Source organism: Rhinolophus ferrumequinum, chromosome 7, assembly GCF_004115265.2.
Source record: "Rhinolophus ferrumequinum isolate MPI-CBG mRhiFer1 chromosome 7, mRhiFer1_v1.p, whole genome shotgun sequence".
NCBI lineage: Eukaryota > Metazoa > Chordata > Mammalia > Chiroptera > Rhinolophidae > Rhinolophus > Rhinolophus ferrumequinum.
The window spans coordinates 22,774,149-22,797,322 of NC_046290.1; the positions used below are offsets into that span (position 1 = coordinate 22,774,149).

A 23,174-nucleotide genomic window follows, 5' to 3' on the forward strand; every position below is an offset into this window, starting at 1 on the left:
GACTTGGTGCTCACTAAGGACATCAATCAATTTATCAACCTCTTGTTTTACTATCTGTCACACTGCTTCAAGTGACAAAACATTGACACTGAACTCTGGATGATTAGAGTTACACATTTCTTTTAGTGCTAGTTGTGGAAAAAGCTAAGTCAAATGATTGCCCGACAGCAGCTGGCAGTGCTGGCTTTAGGTCTGGTTGACACTGAAATTAAACAATAATTGAGAACCTCTTCCTTCACCGTCCTGACACCGTTTCTCTTCAATGCAAACTGGTAGAACCTAAACTTCTCCTTGCTAAGAGGGTCTGATGCCCTGCTTGTGAGAGTGGTTTTGTGATCAGCCTGTGGTGTTTGTTTTTCCCCTTTTCTTAGCGGCACAGGGCTGCCTTCAAGCTGTGCAGGCTCTTTGCGAACACAAAAGCCCCATAAACCTCAAGGATTTGGTGAGTACCAGGTGGCCACTCCAAGTGGAGGTGGACACTGTTTTCTAGAGCACTGTGGGCTACTTCTGCGAGTCACTAGGACCTTGGAGACCTAAGTGTTTGGCAGATTCTATAGATTGTCAGTGTAGATCCTTTTCTGCAAAACAGATGTAAAGTATTAGCTTGATGTGATCTACCCTCAACCTAAATATTAGTAACACTTACATTTTTTTGATTTTTAAAAGTAAAAAAGTTTAAATAGAAGTTCTATTGTTTTCTTTCAGCTCCCCATGTGTCATTTTGGACATTCCTGGTTAGGGTTTCTCAACTTTGAAGACCACCTCTAGCCTATTTTAACCTCCCTGCACTATTTGGAGAATGGATTTATATGCCTATTGCTCCTGGTTACAGGGTTAAATTTCCCGCTGTTGAATGGAAATTGATAAGCACACACTTATTCCTGATGGGGAAATTGTAAAGTAAGCTTATAGAATCTGTAAATAAATTCATACTCCCCGAATTTCAGTATTTTATAACCAGAAAATATAACTTCATAGAGACAATTTAAGAAATGTGTCTGAAATTCTATTTTAAGAAGAGACTTTATCTTTAGCACCAACTGTATTTTTAAAAATCCCCACGTTAAAATTCTTGGATAAATTCTAACTTATCTTTTTCCTTTGTCTATTTGAAAACATCTACTTTAAATATTACTGTTAACCCCATTTGTAGGGTGTGTTCAAGGAAAGAGCAGAATAAAAGCTTATCTTTCTGATTGTGTCATTTGAGTCAGGCCTTCTTCACCCCAGGATTATGGAAATAGTTACCTATGTATTCTAGTATTTTTTTAATGTTTTCTATTGTAATATTTAAATTCTTCATCCACCTGTGGATATGAGTTGGGGATCTAACTTCCTTTTTTTCCAAAGGAATTGTCAATTGTCAAATTGTAACATATTCAACCAATCCTTCCTTCCATCCATCTCTTTATCTAGTCATGGGTCAGTAATACACAGACTCTTAATTAATGTGGTGTTTTGATACCTAGGAAGATAATGAAAGGGTGTGCTTTCCAAGAAGACAATAGTGACAGGGTACATGTAGTTCACTGAGAATAAGCTGCTTGGAGGGCAGTGGTACCTGCTGATGCCATGTGAAACAGGGCCTTCATTTCTCCACAACTGTCCCTCAGTAAACATGGGATAGATGCCTTGAGCCTTTACATACTTGGTGTTCCACTCACTCTCTCTCACATCTTCGTCAGACTGAGCGATGGCCGAGGGAACAAGCAGCCCAAGAGGCTCAGGCTCCTGAGGGAAAGCTAACAGTCAGTGAAATTCCATAAGAAGAGTGGTGCTAAGATGCTCAGCTGGGGCACAGACTATCGTTGGGGTGGGGTCGGGGCGGGGGGTTACATATACAACCAGAAGGATAATTCAGGAATCAATGTAGAAAGAACAAGACCTTTGTAATTCTGGCATTTGGTGTCTGAGTTAAAATCTTCATCTGAATTTGTCTCCTAGGATGGGAACATACCACTGCTTCTTGCAGTCCAAAGTGGCCACAGTGAGGTCTGTCACTTTCTTCTAGATCATGGAGCAGATGTAAATTCCAGGGACAAAAATGGAAGGTACCACAGAATTACAAATCATGTGATTTCAGAGATACCCATATTCTGAGGGTCTTTCAAAATATCACAGCTGTATTTTGGATCATTTGTAATAAAATGGTTTTAACTTTTTTTTTTTCTGCCTCTTTTGATAATCAAGAATCTGTTTTGACTTAAAATATTTTTCCCCAGACCTCTGGGAACATCACTGAGTCTGTGATGAGATTATTAAATACTAAAGTGAATAGGCCATTTCCTATGACTTTTCATGCAAAACTCAATAAACGTAACATACTGGTTCTTTTTGAAAACAGTCTTAACAATGTATATAAGGAGTGTTAAAATGCTTGAGGTGGAAGGAGGACAAGATTTGTGCCAATCGTAGTAAATTCCATCGTGTTTAGAAGATTATGTCTATGTTATTTGACCCTAACATGGCCTTAATGTTTTGAATTATTCTGAGGTTTTAAAAAAACACAACTACCTAATTTCATCTTGATAACGTTCCATTGTGAATCCCTAGATTAACAGCATTTACTCTTCTGTTCCCCGTTTTTAAGACAACTGAAATGATTTTCCCAGGAAAGAGTTGTCACGTTTGTTGGGACTAATTTGGTGTCTCTCTTTTTCTTTAGAACTGCTCTCATGGTGGCTTGTGAAATTGGGAGGCTCGAACATTGTGGAAGCCTTAATTAAAAAGGGTGCAGACCTAACCCTTGTAGATTCTCTTGGACACAATGCCTTACATTATTCCAAACTCTCAGAAAATGCAGGAATTCAAAGCCTTCTATTATCGAAAATCTCTCAGGATGTTGGTATGTGAAAGAAAATATCCTGTGTTGTTTTAAGTTTATCCACTGCATTTTCCCCAAAGGGTAAAGGAATTTGTGCAACATGATATTTTATTTCTTTTAAACATATTCTTGAAGAAAAATGAAGTGTTAAATATTGTGTATGTTGTGTGTGTATCCCCCCCACCCAAAATGAGTTATTATGGTTCTCATAGTTCTTTTTTTGTTGTTCTTTTCCACTTTTTCCTCTATAGATTTAAAGACACCAACAAAACCAAAGCAGGTATTTATCTTTGGGGTAGGGATTTTTTTTTTTCTTTTTTTTTTGAATCTTCGCTTGGGGGAATTTGAAAATGTTCTGATTAAGCCACTCTGTGGTCCACTAGAAAAGTGATAAAGACTATAGTGAAAACACTTGAGGAGTGAAATATCTTTAAAATAAATGATTCATTGTTGTAAGGTGGGAAATGTTTTTGAAATGGTTTACCCTATTTTCAGAGCTTGAACTTTAAACTTCCTGCTTATATAGTCATCTTTTTCTGAAAAGTTACTAATATTTCCTATTGTTGTGAAAAAGTTTGATGTGGTTTAAACTATGAAATAACAATATTTTAAATACTTGTAATATCACAAGAATTTTAGACTATATCCATGGCATTGTTAGATATTTAATGAAAATAAGAAATTTAGCTTTTCCTTTTAAGTGGGGCTTTTCTAAAATGTCATTAGCATTACACAGAAATTGAGAAGTTTGCCCTGTTATTTTGGAGTTTTTTTAAAAAGCATAGTTACTCTTGCTTACTTTATTAACAAGATATATGTTTGGCTATTATATTTACTCATTTATACATCAGAGTTTTTGGAAATAAAATATAAACACACTGAGTATGGAATTTATTATGTACTAACTGTTACTTGTTTTTCCATAACCTTCAGAGATAAGATTCTTCCTTTCCCCTGTATTTATATTCTTTAAGAAAATGAATGGAAAAAAAAATAGGAAAATAAATGGAAGTAATAAAAAAGTGGGGAAAATACCATGGCTTTGCTTTAAGATGAAAGCTAGACTTGCAATGTATCCTGGGTTTTAAATTGTGGCAGAGAACCTCTCATTCTCTACTTTCCCAGTTTTGCACACCAACTTAATCTGATTTTGTCTTGTGTTTTTTTATTTTCTTGCTATTAAAGCATGGGCTGCTGGAAGAAAACTTGGAGCATGCATATTACTTATTTTAATGTTGGTAGCAAATTTCAGGTCTTGATAAAATAAGACATGCATGAGCTGTTGAGGTTTTTCTCATTGTTTGATGAAGCTATTTGCTTAGACTTTACTAACCTAACTAACCCACCTCCATTCTTTGGACTGTGATAACTTTCAGCATGATCAAGTCTCTAAAATAAGCTCAGAAAGAAGTGGAACTCCAAAAAAACGCAAAGCTCCACCACCTCCTATCAGTCCTACCCAGGTAAAAACAAAAGTCAACCAACAATGAACAAACGTACAACAACAAAGTCATAGTCTTGTCATTTTGTGTTTAAGCCAAAAAGAAATGTTTTAGAATTGACCCTTAAATGCACATTTCAAATTTTCTTCAGTGGTTTTAAATTACAATTATGGTACAAAGGATTTTGATTATTTGTAAAGAAATAGGTTGATGCTTATTGATTTTAAAACTGAAGAATTAATAGTATTTTTTTTGAAAGCCTCAAGGAAATTCTCAATCTTTATGACAGAAACTTTTTCCCTAAGATAATAAGTTTAGTCCCGTTAGATCCTCATATTTACAGCTCTAGTAAAGGGCGGGAGAATGGGTAGCTGGTGAGGCAGTTAGTTGAAAATGAATTGTAGTGGGTTTCTTAAAACACTGTTAAAATACATTAGCCTTTCTAATTATATTTAAGGTTGATAATATTAAAAGCAGCTTTCATTTCAGATTATAGTGACTACTGTATAGAGGAGGAAGTGCAGATATCTATAAAACGGCAAATAAAAATGGGCTGAGGTTTGTTATTAAAAGAATCATAGGCCATAAAAAGAATAATCCATATGCCAATAGTTGAGAGAAATATCACATTTAATAAGTAATTTTAACTGCGTTAGCATATTCATTAATAATCTCAACCTGCAATAGAAATTTTATAGATTTTTAAAATTGATTCAAGTAAATACAAGAGCAAAGTTACTTAGTTATATTCTGCAAACTTTCAAAAAGTATTTGAGGTAGCTGAGTTACGTTGAAAATATTACCTCTGAAATAATTAAAACGAAGGATAATTACTGTTAGATTTATTTGCATTGGTTAAATTCTTTGACACTAGAGAAGAAAAGACTTTGAAGAAGCATTCTTTATCCATGACTTTCATTTTGTTTGTTTGTTTGTTTTTCTTATTTAGTTGAGTGATGTGTCTTCCCCAAGATCAATAACTTCAACACCACTTTCAGGAAAGGAGTCAGTATTTTTCGCTGAACCTCCCTTCAAGGTATTTCTTGTCTGTGTTTAATTTTGCTATTGAATTGTATGACACATAAGAGATTTGGTTTAAGTTATATAATACAGTGCAAAACAGAATATACTTCTCAGTGAGGTTTACAACCTGTCATCAAGAAGCATCCCTTGGTTATTTTTCCTGGCATGGACACCATACAAAAAGAGTCAGATGAATAAATTACATTCATTAAGTAGTAATTTCTTCATTTAATAAAAATGGGCAAAGATAAGAACTTAACCTAATAATGAGTCTTCTTACTAAATTGAGTTGATACAATGCCAATCAAAATTGGAAATTTTTGTTGTTCTCTGATATCTTTCTGAGAAGTAATTGCATATTTTTAATTAAGCTTTTTCCTGACTATAACAGTAATATGTATTTATTTTAGAAATTTTAAAAAATCCATTAGGTCTATTCCACCTGATTCTGTATATCTTTTGTTGGAAAATATTTTAAGGAATGGACGGATATTTCAATTCAGTATCTATTTACCTAACAATCACTAGAAAATTTGCACTTGGGAGGAAAGTAAAATTTATAATTGTTAAAATGAAATTTTTTTTTTAATTAAAGTTTATTGGGGTGACAATTGTTAGTAAAGTTACATTGGTTGCAGGTATACAATTCTGTAATATATCGTCTATATATCACCTTGTGTGTTCACCACCCAGAGTCGTTAAAATGAAATTTTAATGGTATACTTGTATATTTATTTCCCCCACCCAAGGAATTGCTAAAGATAAATTTTCTTTTAATTTGGAAAAGATTCTATCAACTTACCATTTTCCTCATTTTAACTAGATTTTATTAATAAATTCTTAAGATGAATACCTATACAAGGCAAGGCAAGGAAAAGAAGTTATGCTCTTATAATTAGTACCATAATCTAATATGATTATGGCTTAACGGAGGCAATGCATTCAAAAGAATAATATTACAAGCTGATTTTCAGAAATAGAGTGTATAAAGATTTTCATTTCCTTAAAAACCATGAAAAGATCAAGTGACACTATTTAGAATGGATTAGGTTTAAAAAGATGAAAAATAGCAATTGTTGGTGACATGTGAAAGAACTAGAACTATCACGCTCTTGGTGATGTACAATGGCACAACTACTTTAAAAAACTGTTTGACAGTTTCTTTAAAAATTCAAAATATACCTAACACATGTTCTAACCATCTCCTCATAGATGTTTACCCAAGAGAAGTTAAAATATATGTCTCAAAAAATCTTATACACAAATGTTTATAGCAGCTTTATTCAAATATCCCCAAACTAGAAAACAATCCTAATGTCCTTCAAGAAGTGAAGGGATACAGATAATGAGATTTTTCCATATAATGGAATATTAATAAGCCATAAAAAAGAATGAAATGATGTCCAAGCAGCATTACAGATAAGTCTGAAAATCATCATGCTGAGTGAAAGAAGGCAGACACAGAGAAATTCAGATACTATGGCATTCCATTTTATAGGAATTCTAGAAAATTCAAAAAGGAGAGTAGTAGTTGCCTGGGAATAGGGTGGGCAGGGATTGACTGTGTGAGGCATGAGGAAACTTTTAGTGGTAATGGAAATATTCTGTATCTTGATTATAGTGGTCATTCCGTGGGCATATGTCTATCAAAAAAAAACTCAAATTGTAAACTTTGTATGGGTGCTGTTTATTGTACTTTAATATAGGTGAAAAATAAAAATAAGCATATATTTTTTAAAGTGAAAAAAGCTTTTTGTAAAGATAAGCATTTACCAAAAATGAGCCACTTCATTTTTAGCATTTGGGCCTTTACAAAAGTTTCTTTGCTGAGAATTATCTCGCTTATTGTGGTCTGCAGCTCATCTAGATAAAATATAGTAATTTCTGGCCAGTCACTGTATTTTGTTTTGAAATGAGACTCTGGCTTTTAAGTTACAAGAATTTTTGCAATATAGTAACTGATATTCATGGACAAAGGTTTAGAAGAAATATTTAGGAGATTGCTAATCCAAGACCATAAGAATTTTTATTCCTTTATAAAATTACCTTTTCCTTCCCTGACAGGTCTTCTTTACTACCATTTCTCTTAGAAATATCAATAACAACAACAACAATAATAATAATATATTAATAGCAGTTAATTTGTTAAATGATAATGCTAAAAAGTACTTCTCATATATTTTAATCAATGTATTACCCAGGTAGGTAAAACTTCTATTTGACTTCATTTTGAAAGTAGTATTTGCCATCTCAAGTTTTAGGTCACAGCCCACCCACTAAATTAGCTATTACATAACATTATCATCTTAAAAGATATTTGTACTACACTTACTAAATGAAATTTCTGAAAAATATCTTGAGACTATACCCTCTGTTACTTCTAATGTTTTGGAAAGTATACCTTAGTAGATGTTATCACTTTTATTCACTGATATTTTAAAATACATTCTTTAATGGAGATTTTCTCTTTTTCTGGTAACACCAAGGAAGAACTTTGCTTGATTCTTTTGTGGAATGTTAACCATTCGGGAACATTCTTTTAAGTCATTTTTGTGTTCCAGCAGGCTGAGATCAGTTCCATACGGGAAAACAAAGACAGACTGAGTGACAGTACTGCAGGTGAGATGACAGGGCATTCGTTTTTCCTCCTTTGAGCCATCTCTATTCCATGTCCGCTTAGAGAGAGCAAAGGCCAACTGGGGCTACTATGTAAGGAGGCTGGAGAACCCCGGCAGGCCACCCCAAAGCTGCCAGTCCCACACAGGCGGACACTATCTGTACTTCAAGGGCCTGTGCCTGGATTTGAAGGAGTCTCAGAGCCTGGATGTGAAAAACATATATCTCTGGTTTCATTTGTCACTATCTACATGTTAACACATCCTTCCGGTATGAATGAATATAGGCAATAACTCCCAGTGGTATAAGCCGCCCAGGAACTTGGACAACAAGAGAATTCACAGATAATGTCATACCACCTTACAGTTATTGCAGGTTTCTTGAAACATCATTTATAATATTTCTACTAGAAATTCTGGCAGTTATTAGACTTGCTGCCAGATGTTGTTATTTGTTCTGTTACAAAATAAGTTCTTGAATTACTGTAGCCTGTATATTCTATTTTACGCATTTAAAAAGATTTTGAGTCGAGGTCCATGGACTGCAAGCGGTCAGTTGGCAGCTCCTTAAAGGTGAGCAGCAGGTTGTTTCCTGAAAGCAGAGCCAAGCGAGCACTTCCATGGCTGCCACAATCTAACTTTTCACCTTTGGATCTTAAATAGACGCATGCAAAACTGGGCTACTAATGAAATGACACATAATCGGATTGTCTTCACCAAGATAGGGTTTAATTTATTGTATCAAGAGTCCAATCCTGTAGGTTGACCCTCTAAGAATGTAGTGTAGTACTTCAGAAGCAATTTAAAATGTACAGTAGATTATTTCAAAGGCCTTTTTTTGCTCCAGCGTTCAGTTTCGTAGTCTTAGCATTTCATGTGTTTGGAGACTTTAACTTACATAATTTAGAAATATTAAACTTTCTAATTCCTGGCAGAGATCAATGTTAGTATAACTGAACAGTTGTTACATTGGATACTTTAAAATCCATCCATTATATCTTAGAAGTAATTTCTGTTGCTTAGAATTACAGTCATGCTCCCAGTTTTCTGGTTCATTCCATGCTCACATGACTTCATGTCATGTCATAAAGCTGTGGCTTACTCACTAGGCACCAGAAGTAAGCATTTCCATGAAGAACTGTCATTTTGCATCCTTCCAAATTAAAATTAAAGCTTTCATCTTTGTATTAAATGGCTGTGAGAAAATTAAAAAATAACAGTAAAAAATTTAGATCAGTGCTATTCAGAATGTAGTCTGTAAAATGTTGTCAGTCCAGATAAATAAAGAGCTTGCACCAGAAGGTCATCCAGCTATATCAATGAGCATGCCAATTTGTCCAGCTGACATTTTTTTTTTTCATAGGAAGACATTCTGGATGAACGGGAGCAGTATATTGAATACTATTTTGGAGCAAATTTCTTGACTCGATCAGTGAACACTTTGAGCAGCATTGCTTTAGATTGTATTTGAGCATGATAATCAGTAGGGTGTCAAAAAGTTGTGGCTTACCAACAGTGTTTACTGTGGGATTCAGAGAAGACCGTTTCGTGCCGGGTTGATCAGCGAATGCGTTAAGGAGGAGGCCTAGTTTGACGTGGGTCTTGAAAGACGTCTTTAAGAGATACCTAACCAAAGAGATGCTGCAAGGGCAGCCATATGGTGAAGAATTAAAGCAGCAGCCTTGTGTTGAGAATATAGAGGGTCTGATGGAAACCTTGAACCTGAGGAACATGGGTTACTAGAGGAAGAAATCATGAGTCATGAGCCTAAAACGGTAGATTGGGGCCAGATCATAGAGGCCCCAATCTACTTAAATTAATCCAGATAAAGGAATTTGGAGATTATTTTTGGAGGGAGAGCAATTAAAACACTTGAACCAAATGAGTGACTGTATCAAAGCATGTTTTAGGAAGATTAGTCTGACAATGGTATGCAGACTAGATTTTTATTAGGGAGAGAGATAGAGATTTGTTAGGAAGTCGTTTGCAAAGTTTCAAAGTATGGTGATAAAGTTTGAACTAGTGTAATGATGGTGGTGATAAGAAGTGAATGAACCAATGGACATATTTCTAAAAGGATTCACAGAAATGAAACTTAATTAGGCATGGGAACAATAAAACAAACAAACAAACAAACAAACAAAAACAACAACCAAAGTATGATGCTTAATCAAGTGAATGGACAGTGTCGGACCAAATCCATCTTTTCTCATATGAGCTTCTATGCATCCAGGCATTTAGATTTGTGCCCGGAATACCCCAGTAAGGAAACCTGAATAGCTGAGAATTGCTGTTCATTTATTTAGCTGGTGGGGCTTTCCTAGTCAGGACTAGGGTGAAGAACTGGATTGGGCAGAAAGGGAGTTTGTTAGAGGTCAGAGAAACAATGGTTTAATTTTTAAGTATTATTTTAAATTGCCTTTCTCTTTTCCAAGGTGCTGATAGCTTACTGGATGTAAGTTCTGAAGCTGACCAACAAGATATTCTTGTCCTATTACAGGCAAAAGTTGCTTCTCTTACCTTACACAATAAGGAATTACAAGATAAATTGCAGGTAGGTAAAGGGATCGCTACCACAGACTACTTTGTAGAGCCAAGCTACTGTATTTTTCAGGGTTAGACAGATGCTGTTTTTTTAAGCATCTACTTTAGTTTCTTCTTCTTGTTTAAGTATAGACTTAAGCATTTTATAGTTTCAAATTATTTGTTTTTGAGAGTGATTTACTAGCCCTAATTTTGTAAGCTGCTAAATTCATAGATTATATATAACTATATATAGTATGATATCTATAATATGACAGATTGTATATGTGTGTGTATATATGATTAGTTATTCATTTAGTAAAGTTGATCATTTAGCAAATTTAAGAAATTGATAAGAAATAGCTGTACTAAGCCCGTTGTCCATCTTGGCAACTAGAATAAGATGAGAAATAAAGGAAAAATTTGTGTCAGAGGCTTTATAGCCAAAACAAATCTAGTGTTTTTACAGTGGCACACACAAAAAATGTGTCCAAATAGAGACAGAATAGGCTTAGTGTCATTAATCTGACTCTCGTGTCCCAGACCATATTTTTTCATGGGGCAAGAAAATGATCACTCTGCTCTCCCATATATAACGTAAGTTTCAGGTTTGTTCTCATGCCAGTTGCTTGCTCACCTAACCACACCTTTCGTGCCATTTCATTCTTGCCTTGTTTCCCAGGCCAAAACACCCAGGGAGGCTGAAGCTGACCTGAGCTTTGACTCTTACCACTCCACCCACACTGACTTGGCCCCATCCCTGGGCAAACCTAGTGAAACCTCTCCCCCCGACTCCAAGTCCTCTCCATCTGTCTTAACACATCCCTTGAGTAAATCTACTATGACAGCGATGTCAGAATTCAGCAACTACAAGAGATTTTGCAAGACGTGCAAAACAGATTGGAGAGCTCTGAAGCAGAGAAGAAACAGCTACAGGCTGAGCTCCAGTCCAGAAGGACAGAATCGGTGTGCCTAAACAATGCTGAGATTTCCGAGAATGGCTCCGACCTCAGCCAGAAACTTAAGGAAACTCAGAGCAAGTACGAGGAGGCGATGATGAAAGAAGTCCTGAGTGTGCAGAAGCAGATGAAACTGGGCCTTGTCTCGACTGAGAGTGTGGATAGTTACTCACATCGTGAGCTAAGGATCGCTGACGAGGAACTAGGTATGCTAAAGCAGGAGCTCCAGAACGCGTTAGAAGAAAGTGAAAGAAATAAAGACAAAGTGAGAGAGTTAGAGGAAAAACTTGTAGAGAGGGAGACAGGTGTGGTCATCAAGCCACCTGTGGAAGAGTATGAGGAAATGAAAAGTTCCTACTGCTCTGTTATTGAGAATATGAATAAGGAGAAAGCATTTTTGTTTGGGAAATACCAAGAGGCCCAAGAAGAAGTCATGAGATTAAAAGATACACTGAAAAGTCAGATGACACAAGAGGCCGGTGATGAGGCTGGGGACATGAAAGAGGCCATGAACAGGATGATAGATGAACTCAACAAACAGGTGAGCGAGCTGTCCCAGCTGTACAAAGAAGCCCAGGCCGAGCTGGAGGATTATAGGAAGAGGAAGTCTCTAGAAGACGTAACAGCTGAATACATCCATAAAGCAGAGCATGAGAAACTGATGCAGGTGACCAACGTATCCAGGGCTAAGGCAGAAGAGGCACTGTCCGAAATGAAGTCTCAGTACTCAAAAGTGTTGAACGAGTTGACACAGCTCAAACAACTGGTTGACGCCCAGAAAGAGAACTCTGTCTCCATCACGGAACATTTGCAGGTGATAACTACGCTGAGGACGACTGCAAAAGAGTTGGAGGAAAAAGTCGGCAGTCTTAAAGAGAACCTTGCCAGCAAGGAAGTGGAGGTGGCCAAACTAGAGAAACAGCTGGTAGAGGAGAAGGCTGCGATGTCCGAGGCGATGGTGCCCAGGTCGGCCTATGAAAAGCTCCAGTCGTCTTTAGAAAGTGAAGTGAGTGTGTTGGCATCCAAACTGAAGGATTCCGTAAAAGAGAAAGAGAAGGCCCATTCAGAGGTTGCCCAGATTAGAAGTGAAGTCTCACAAATGAAAAGGGAAAAGGAAACTATTCAGACTCTCTTGAAATCCAAAGAGCAAGAAGTAAATGAACTTTTGCAAAAATTCCAGCATGCTCAGGAAGAGCTTGCAGAAATGAAGAGATATTCGGAGAGCTCTTCAAAACTGGAGGAGGATAAAGACAAGAAGGTTGGTGAGATTCTATGGCTGTTGAGTTTCTAGCTAGTAAACCCTAGGGCCTTCATCCTTTAGTATAGTTAACATTTTTAGCATTTGTTTGCACTAACCTGTTGTGAATGCTCAGAAGCTCGGCACAAGACTCCATCTGTCCCCAAAGCCACGTTACAATAGTAAGTTGGATATTTATTTAAGAAAAAAAAATAACACTGATCTTCTACCACTTCCCTAAAGCATATGTTGTGCATATTTTTTCCCTTTAAATAATTATTTTACAGAAGCTCTGCCAAGTGTCAGGGATCAGAAATGACCCCACAAACTGAAAAGTGTTTGTGACCGATCTTGAACTTCAGCTCTCTTGGAATCCAGACAGATTCCTCCGTCACATGTAAACCCAAATACTCCCACACTTAATCTTGCTTCCCTAAACTCCATGAGCTTTCCCTTGAGTCAGTATAAAAAGTACCCTCCCTGGCCCTCATTTTCAGAGGTGTGGGGTGCTTTGATGAGAGGCGGGCTGGGTGTGGCAGGAGGAAGGAGAAGGCTCAGGTCGGGGTGGAGGATGGTTCCATGTCCAAATCTGCTGTGCATCCCGGTCCCCTGGTCACATGTTCTGAATGGCATTGACTAGAATACTATTTATCCTTTATCGCTTTATTATAATGGATGTTTCAAAAGAGCTTCTAAAGCCAAAGGGACAGGGGTTGGGAGGTAGAGGGAGGAGTAGTGTTTACTTTAAAGCAAGATGTCCAGGAAATCAGGGTTCCTAGAACTTGTTCTGGATCGTCTAGGTCAGCAATACTGAACAAGACATAGTTGTCTCCAAAGAAAGAAGACCTAGAATCTCGTTTCTGTTTTATTTTTTTTCAACAGCACCCCTTTTTAAGGTTCATAAGGGAAATCAGTGTCCTGGCTTTTGTTACCTTCATGCATCAAAACACAATACTTAATCCGGGGCCCTTATCTGAATATAATGGATTTAGGAGGCTGTCACGTGGGGTGTCATCTGGGGTCTCTGGTCCCACTCCCCACATAAGAACGCAGTACATGGTGAGACCAAAAAGGAACACCCACGGAGCCATAGATAGGGGAGTCACACCACTATACTCTCACTGGCGGCTGGGTTGGAGACATAGGAAGCAGGAGCCACACTATCTGCAACCTGCCGTCTGCTTCTCTCTGCCAACCAACCTCACTTGCTAGCTGCAATCCGCTCTTGCTAGCTCAGCCACCATCTTCTTGCTAGTCCCCATTTGCTGCTAGTGTAGCCACAGCAGTTATATTAGTGGCCAATGGCTCACTGGTTAAAGCTGACGGCCAACTAGCCACAGCTGATGGCCATCCAATCACAGTTGATGGCCATTTGCTATCCCAGTGAGCACCTTTCCACGTGAGGCAGAGAGCCTGGAAACTGCACTCCTGGCTCTGTCCCCACAGAGGCTTTGCTAGCTTATTTGTTTTTATGTTTCATTTTATGGGTTTTCTTAAACTATAAAAAAGGAATTGTTCCAAAGTCTCTGAGTCCCACAGGCCAATACATTCAAGGCTTAGAAATACCTGAAATGTTGCTTCTGCAAGCACGTTCTTGCCTAATGATGTAGTTTTCCTTTCTCTCTAGATCAATGAGATGTCGAAGGAAGTCACCAAGTTGAAGGAGGCCCTGAACAGCCTCTCGCAGCTCTCCTACTCAGCGAGCGCCTCCAAGAGGCAGAGTCAGCAGCTGGAAGTGTTACAGCAGCAGGTCAAACAGCTGCAGAACCAGCTGGCGGTGAGTGGGCTTGTTTCTGCAGCCTGGTTTGGGGTACAGGAGAGGCAGATGACATGCCTACTCCGCTGGTAGGGCAGGTAGGAGTGATAAACACATGCCCTGCCGAAAGGACTGTTATACTTCCATGAGCAACGGACTGAAGACTTCGTTGGTGAGGGCAACAGAAGGCACTGGTTGAATTTCCAGTCATTATCTACCATGAGGTGGGTTAGATGTAACTCTGAGGAAGAATTGGCAAGACAGCAGAGGAGGCTTTCTGTTCACTTATCCACTATCTTTTCATCCCTTCACCATTTTTCTGCACCGGTCATCACCGTCTCTGATAGTGACAAGAATTTTTTCTTATTAGCGGCCAGGATCTCCGATAGCTGTGTATCTACATTTCTACATATCTACAAGCTGCTTCTTGTTCCCTCTCTTTATTGCATCCAGGAAAGTCCTCTCATATCTGTATTAGTTTCCTTTGACTATTGTAACACATCAACACAAACTTGGTTTAAAACAACGTGAGTTGATCACCTTAAAGTTCTGGAAATCATATAAGTCCAGAATCAGTTTTGTTAAAGTCAAGGTGTCGGTAGGACTGGTTCCCTCTAGAGGCTCTAGGGAGAATCCATTTCCTTGACTTTTCTAGCTTTTAGAAGCCACCTGGATTCCTCGGCTTATGGCCCCTATCTCCACCTACAAAGCATATCACTTCAACCTCCACTTCTGTCCTCCCATCTCCTCCCACTTTGACCTTGCCTCTCTCTCTTTTAACGACCCTTAGGATTACATTTGAGGCACACCCAGATAATCAGGAGAATCTCTCTCCTCAAAATCCTTAACTTCATCATACCTGCAAGGTCCCTTTGCCTTATGGGTAACATTCACAGGTTCTGGGGATTAGGATGTGGTGGACATCTTTGGAGGGCCATTATGTGGCCTACCACCGCCTCTGTTAAGGTTTTAGTTGACAAGCGTATGTTACATTTTCCACGGGAAGGCAAGGGTTAGTATGTCCTGGACTGCCTCTAGCTTTCACTTACAAATGGGACCTGGATTTTTTCATGTCTTCAGTCCAGACTTAATACTGGTGGATTCAGGTTTCTGCAGTCCCAACTCTGGCAGGCCACCAAGTACAAAACCAGCGTTTTGTGTGTTCCCAGCTCTAGCAGTTGAGGACTAATCAGGGGAGGAGAAGATGCTCTTTCCTGTGTCCTACACAGGTCATTTTTCCGGTAAAGTGGTTATCACAGACTTGTAGCTAATGTGCTAATGGTTTATACAGTCATTCGTATAATTAGTCCACATGTGTTTAATGATCTCTTATGTATCAGTATTGTACAAGATGCCAATGATATAAAAATGAATAAGACATAGTCACTACCCTCATGGAATTTATATGTAATGTAATGGCCTACCACACTCGCAATGTGGTAACCATCCATTGAGAGAGCGATGCCCACCCTGCTGCGGGCAGACAGAGGAAATGTGCTTACCCAGTCTGGGTGAGTCTTGAAAGGCTTCCTGAAGGAGGTGATGCTTGGGCTGAGTCTTGAAGGGATGAGTAGGCGGCAGCGAGGACTGAGATGTGACAGTTAGATTGCCCTGGGTAGCCTAGGTGAGAACCGTTCCAGTAGAATGCTGGAGCAGAATCTGGACTGCAGAAGGCTGCCTGCCTGCTAGAGAAGTGAGTAAGTAGCAAGGGGCTGAAGAATCACAGCAGGCGGCAGGGGCAGCCTAAAGCAGGGTTTGCTGGAAAGATGGGATATGATATGGTGGTCGGAAGGTGGGATGCTTTCAGTTGAGGTTTCAGACATAATGACAGAGGCAGGGCCATGGCCACGGGAGTGAGTGGCCGGGAGGATGAGGAGCAAGTCCTTGAAGCTGCAGTTGAGGAACTGAGAGGCCCAGTATTCGATGGCTCACCTGTGTGGAAATTGCAGTCAACCCAATGATAACAGAAACAGGGATGGAAAGGAAGGCGGTGACCAGAAGATTAAAGTCATAAATGATAGTGCAGTCACCAAAACATGGAGGAAAGAACACTGAGAGAGTTTCCAAGCAAAGCTTCTAATGGCGTGAACTTCCAAGGCTTGAGGTTTCAAAGGCTGTCCTTGAATAGGAAGGAGGGGAGAATGGGTATTGATGGATGTTTTGGTAGATTTTTGAAGTCATCCATAATGATAGTCTCAGTTTTCATCTTGAAATAGGGGGAAAGGCCTCTTAGAAAATTTAAGAGCTGAATGAAGATGCTTGAAACAGTCACTGAGAGGAACTGGAAGAATAGCTCAACAAGGCACTAAAAGCATTGAGGGCCCACTGCACTGAGATTGGTGCCACGCTCTGCTCACCTTCTTGGTACACTCACAGCTACACAAATGAAGTCCCTGGGTATGTGCAACACTGGCTATATAGTGGGTAATCCCTCTCTCCCTTTCAAAGAATAGATTTTTAAAAAATTCAATTAATACATATTTGGTCATTGTAGAAAAGTTGGAAAGTACAGAAAACTCTGAAAAAGTCCCTAGAAATAAGAATCGCCCATAATTCAACCAGTCAGAGACAATCACTTTTTCATTTGATCTATTTCCTTATACTATTTACATTGTGTGAATGTATCTGTGTATTTGCATAAGTATGTATACATATAATTTTTGCAACAAATTTGGGATTATAATAACTACTTCTAACATGAATTTTCGAGAGCTGACGTACCAAAATATCACATAGGTAATTTTTTTCCCTAAGAATTTTGGCAAGTTTTCAGAAATACACAGCCAATGAGCCCACAATTTTAAAAGCTTTATATGCCAGCATTTGGTAGAGGGAATCGCTTGGGTATCATTCTCAGATCAGAAAGCTGCTTGGGTATCGCAGCTTTCTCATAGTGTTTTGTTTTTTTAAAGTTCTGTAACAAAGTCAAATGATCTCATTCTAGGAATGCAAGAAACAACACCAGGAGGTCGTATCTGTTTACAGGATGCATCTTCTGTACGCTGTGCAGGTATGGTAACACCTTGGGAAGTACCTGGGTATCCTAAAGAAATGCTGCAGCAGATGTTGCCCAAACTCCCATCACTAAAGTAGTAGAACAAATGAGAATTTGAGGAGAATTCCTTCCACTGGAAAGCTTTAAAATGCTTTTTGCCTGGAAACCCGTGTGCTGTTTGCTGAGATCAGCCTCGTCACTTGCTGAGAAATGAAGGAGCACATGGCTGTTGCCCCCACATCAGAAGCAGGAGCCCAGGCTTTATTTTCCAGGCATGCCAGTATTCTCAGAGCCATCAGCACTATGTCATCCCTGCGACTGTTGGCAGTTTGGCTGGCTGGGCTCACGTTTGCAAACCCTTTGGTGGGGGCTCGGGTAGACCCAGGCTCATCATCCTCCAGAGGGAAAAGAGCAGGGCCCCGTCTTTGAAATGTGTGAGTTGACAGGGCTAACATTCCTTTGGAAGATCAGGGCAGAAAGCCGAGGGCTTCGTCCCAGCCAGCCATCTCATTCCCTTGGGAGACAGTGCCAGGACTGAACTTCGGTTCTAATGAGTGTCTTTCTTTGGATTTCCTAGGGCCAGATGGATGAAGATGTCCAGAAAGTACTGAAGCAAATTCTTACCATGTGTAAAAACCAGTCCCAGAAGAAGTAGAGTGGATTCCTTGGCAGGACACTGCCCCTTGCTCTCCATCTTTGTGTTAGATCCGGAGTTGTTGGCGACCACTGCCATTGTTCTCATTCGTGGTGTGTCCCGTGACCTAGCATAGCTTCTTCCCTTTCCAAAGGCTTCTTTCTGAGGACTGGTCCCAGGAGAAACTGTCCTCCTCGGAACTGCTTAGAGACTTTAAACCAGCAGAGGTGAAAGGCGCTGTCATTCCTTCAGATTCTAGAGCTGGGATCAGCCGTGCCCAGGAGTCTGGCCCTGGTGCTGGTGGACGGGCACCCTCCTCGGTACCTGACCGGCTGTGTGGCTTCGTCATCACTGAGTGATTAGTTGACACCTCCGTGTAGTAAATGCTGCTTCAGTTTCTACACTCTGGCTGTGCCATTAGTACAGGAGGGCTCTTTTTGCCTTTTGGTTTCCAATCCCAAGACATGATTTGACTTCTAACCAAATTAGTGTGTCACTAGTTATGCGGTGCGTTCTTAAGACCCTTTATCGTGATATCCTGTGGATTTGAAAACTCTAATTCCATCTTTTTTCCCCCTCTGCCTTATATATCTAATTGTTCTGCTTGTCAACCTTAGTTTGATGAGCACTACTAACTAAAATATGAAGCTTAAAAACAAAAGCGAATTGTTCTTAAAAGTTTTTTAAGTAACTCGTTGACATACTGCAAATTTTCTATGCAAACTTGCCTCCTGCTATTACCCCTGAAGCTCAGGAAATCCAAACATTTGTGTTTCAACAAGGGACAGTAAACTGCATGTTTACAGCCAAAAGAAATGCCTCATAGTTCTTAACCTCAATTTTTTTAAAGGTGTTTTTTTGTCTACAATATTTTTATTGGCTCTTAAAGATGTTTTCATATCTAAACCCCTAAATAGGTGAAATTCACATTAGACTATATTAACAAAATATTTTTTAGGTAACCATGCTTAAGACTTTTTAAAAATATAACTTTTTTCTCCAAGTTTTCAGCTATAGCAAAAGGTAGTTATGTATTCCATACTCAGTATAAGCTGCCATCAATACCCCTAGATTTTCTGCCATTGTGCCCTCAGAACTATGGCACATTTCTAAATATAGTAAATGCTTTATTACCCATTGAATAATTTTGAGTACCCCAGCTCTCTACCAGTACCCATAAACTATCTCTGGAAGAACTGTTAGTACCAATCAGTTTTTCCATGTTGAACCTAAAAAACCTGATCTTGTCAACATTATGGTGCATAGCAAAGGTCTTAGGGGAAAATATTTCTGTTCACTTTAAAGTTAAAAATGTTTCTAACTTGCTTGCAGCTTCCCTTACCACATTGATCTTATTGAGGGATGTAAACAGAATACAGAAATCTCCAAAGTATGTAATTGAAAGTGTAGGCCTGCTCTGACAGGGCCCACGTACCACAGGGCTGCCTGGGCTCAGAGGGTGCTTGGCTGTATTGGATGATGTGTTAATCTGTATTGGATGAGGACCAGTGACAGCAAAGCAAAAACGGCTTTCAAGCTTGGTGTTACTTTTCTTAAGTTGTTTATAGTTAAGCGATTTCGAAAATGCTCCAAAGAAATGTGAAAGGACTTTTTGTCGCAGCACTTAAGAAAACATATAACACCCCCCTTCTGTCCCCGCACAGAAATGCTGCAGAGTATAAAACTTGAGAAATTTTGTAGGATGCTTGACAAATTGTAGCCTTTTATCTTGTTTCAGGATGCATATTTATTACAAGTACTCTGGTTAAATATTGAAAAGTTATATGCTGTAGTTTAGCATTTTGCTTTTGTAATTTACGGCAAGTATTGCAAAAAATAAACTTTTGTTTCATTTTGCATCTCTGTTGTTGATTTTGGTGTTACTCCCAACCCTTAGTTTCCTTCCTGTAGTCAACAGCTATTCAGTGTCTTGGGTGACCTGAGATAGCCTGTGCGAATATGTACATGTAGGCATGTACTTTACTTTCCACTTAAATATGGAAGCACACCTTTATATTGTCTTCTGGACCTTACTTTTCCATTTAAAATATCTTAGAGATTGTCCTCTGTCTGCACACACATCTCACTCTGTTTAAGTGCTGCATAATTCATGGTATGATTGTGCTATTTTTTATTTAACTAGTTCCTCATCAGTGGGCATTTCATCTGTTTTCCAGTATTTTTCAACCCTAACAATGATGCATTGACTATCCTATCTATAAATGTCTTTATGCGTACATGAAGATTGTTTGGATAATTTTCAAGTTCCCCATTTTCACACTAGCTTCCATCATGTGATTCGAAAATGCAGAGAAATAAAAAGTAGAATAGTAGATATGTCATCACAGTGAGTGAGAAAGAATGGCCTTTTTCTTCACATTGGTTAAGAGTCATTGATTTGTTTTCCTTACATAAACCTAACACAGACTCCAAAGCTTTTAATAATTAAACCTACCCATCTTAAGATAAACACATGATATGCTGTGTGGGGAAAATGCTCCCAGAACATGTTGCAGCACAACATATTGCAATGTGGCACAACTGTGGAATGTTGGGAGCTGACAGCAGCAGAAACTGTCCAGCAAAGATGGGGATGATGCTTTTTGAGCAAAGTTAACAGGCAAACTGCAGGACAAAGAATGAGGGGGTAAAAAGCAACAGAGCCAGGCATTAGCAAAGGAGCAATTTCAGTTCACCAGCTCAGGGCAGAGAACTGTCGAGCATTATGGGAGTGTGTGGCATATTTGTGACAAAAGATGACAGCTTAACTCTGATGGCCGCCATAAGTGGGCCATTGACGAGCTGGTTGAAGGAGCAATCAATGTGGGTTCCGGCAGATGGAAAGTCTCCTCTGAGGAGTAAATCCCCAAGAGATGGGAGGTGAGAGAAACAGAAGAAAAGACATTTCTGCATATTCATTATAAATCAGGTCCTAAAATGGGAAGAAACTATATTCAAGAACTGTGGCTGAATGTACTTGATTATAAATGGAGGACGTGTTGGGAAGAGAAAGGAAAACACAGCCAAATAATGTGAGATTTTAACAGGAGAAGAGATAGGTAGTAAGGGCTCCCTAGGTGTCACCTCCAGATATTTTTAAACCTATGCATTTAAGTCAGGTTAAACCCTCTGGTAGGCAGAATAACCTCCCCCACCCACCCGCAAGATGTCCCCGTCCTAATTCCCAGAATCTGTGAATGTTTTATGTTATAGGGCAATGGAGAATTAAGTTTGCAGATTGAATCAAGGTTCTTAATCAGCTGACCTTAAAATAAAATTATCCTGGGTTATGCACGTGGGCCTGATGTAATCAGGAGAGTTTTAAAGTGGAGTCAGTTTTAAAGATGCTACAGTTCTGACTCTAAGGATAGAGGAAGAGGCCGTAAACCAAGGAATGAAGGGAGTCTGTAGAAGCTGGAAAAGGCAAGAAAAAAACCTGTGAAGCTTGCGCCTGCCTCAGGGCCTTTGCACTTGCCTTTAACAATGTTCTTCCAGCCTTCTGCATGATTTGCTCCCTTATTTCCTTGAGGTCTCTGCTCAATACCACTTTGTCAGAGAAGCCCTCTTTTACTACACTGTATATGCTAGCACACCCCCTCCCCCCACCCACCCATAACTTTCTATATCCCTTATCTGGCTTTATTTTCCTCCACATAATTTGTCATTTACATGTAAGGTGGTTCACCCAGCTGAGGGAGGAAGAGAGTCCTGAAAGCCAGTCTACTCTCTGTTCCCAAAGCAGGGGCCTGAGTCTGGTGGGAGGAAGAGGTTTTTCCTAATTCACAGAAGTTGCTGCCTGTTCTCTAAGCATATGGTCTTTTTCTAACTTGCAGAGATGTCATATTGTTTTGTAACAGCCCTATGTTTTTCACTTAGGAGAATAAAAGCTCCACGGGAGCAAAATCTTTGTCGGTTCATTGTTGCTTCCCTAATTCTTAGAACAGTATGGAGCCCATAGTAGGTATTCAATAGGTATTTCTGGAGAGATGCATGGAGTGTGAGAAACTCACAAGTAAGCAGAGTGCCAATATAGTTCTGAGTGTCTTGAGATTGTAGAGGGCACACTATGGGGACTCAAAAATAAGGCATCTGTTGGGTGAGGTCATCAAGATGTGCCCACCAGTGTAACCCTGGAGGGGACCTGGGCAATCGGAGGCTCCTCAGCCCATCTGTGCTTCGGAATGTGCACTCTGCTTGCCTTCCCTGCTCCCAGAAGCTGCTCCAAGGGTCCAGCCTTGAGATACAAATGTAATAAAACTACCTGAACTGGGTACGTGACTAAACCCTGTTAAGGCTTCCTGTGGATGTGAACCCAGGTAAGGGTTCTATATAAACTTTTAAGGTTTGGTGGGTGGGTGCAGAAATCTATCCGTGGTTGCCCAAGACATGCCTCATAAATTCCCTTGCGTATTAAACGGGCCACCTACTAATCTGGAGTCGTCTGTCTTTTCCTTTGGTTCTCTTCCTGCCCTCTGGGGATGGGGGTCAGTTACAGATGACACTCAGGAAGCACCCAAGGAGGCTGCAACCCAACACTAACCCAGTCTTGAGAGGTTATAAATGTGTTCTAAGAAATTACACAGTCTCAGAGAAAGTTTATTTAGATTTTCTTCTTAAATGTCACAGTTCCTGGGATTGGAATAATCTGGAATAATCACATTTGATTTGGGGTTGGAAGAGTCTAGAAGTACCCTCTACACGTTTCCTCTGTGATTTCCACAGTAGCAATGCTTACCTCTTCTACCTCAGGATCAAGGGAAGAGTTGTGAATGAACACGCTGTAAACACACTGTCCATCCAGATTACTTGCATCTCATTCCAGAGTTAGTGAACAAACCTAAAGTACATTTACTACAACTAAGGTTTACACTGGGGACAGGATTAATTAAGATGGCAAGGAAAGAATATCACAGAGGTTTGACATTCTAAGAGTCTTTAAAATTCTTTTAACTTGATTTCTGATTTTACAGATGAGGGCAAAGTGCTTCTGATCAGAGCTAATTAAATGGAGGTGGAACCAGAATGTCAGCTTTAGGAGTGGGAATTCAGCGTCTGCCCTGGTACCGCACTTCCCTTCACAATTACAGGCACAAGCAAGTGTTCAGGAAAGAGAAGTTACATTTAATACACTTAGAAACAGCCTCATGGTCATTTCCTAGAATGACA

The 23,174-nt window shown here is 39.3% G+C and overlaps 1 protein-coding gene across 1 annotated transcript in view; it reads left to right on the top strand.

The window, feature by feature from the left end:
* Positions 1-18,649, top strand: part of RAI14 (retinoic acid induced 14) — a 52,339-nt gene extending 33,690 nt beyond the window's left edge. The window contains 13 exon segments of the mRNA XM_033110008.1: positions 364-442; positions 1,945-2,051; positions 2,666-2,693; positions 2,695-2,845; positions 3,076-3,104; positions 5,216-5,302; positions 7,854-7,908; positions 10,340-10,458; positions 11,110-11,266; positions 11,269-12,644; positions 14,251-14,400; positions 17,324-17,389; positions 17,952-18,649. Coding sequence (XP_032965899.1) covers positions 364-442; positions 1,945-2,051; positions 2,666-2,693; positions 2,695-2,845; positions 3,076-3,104; positions 5,216-5,302; positions 7,854-7,908; positions 10,340-10,458; positions 11,110-11,266; positions 11,269-12,644; positions 14,251-14,400; positions 17,324-17,389; positions 17,952-18,029 — 2,482 coding nt within the window. The 3' untranslated portion in view covers positions 18,030-18,649.
* Positions 18,650-23,174: the final 4,525 nt, after the last annotated feature.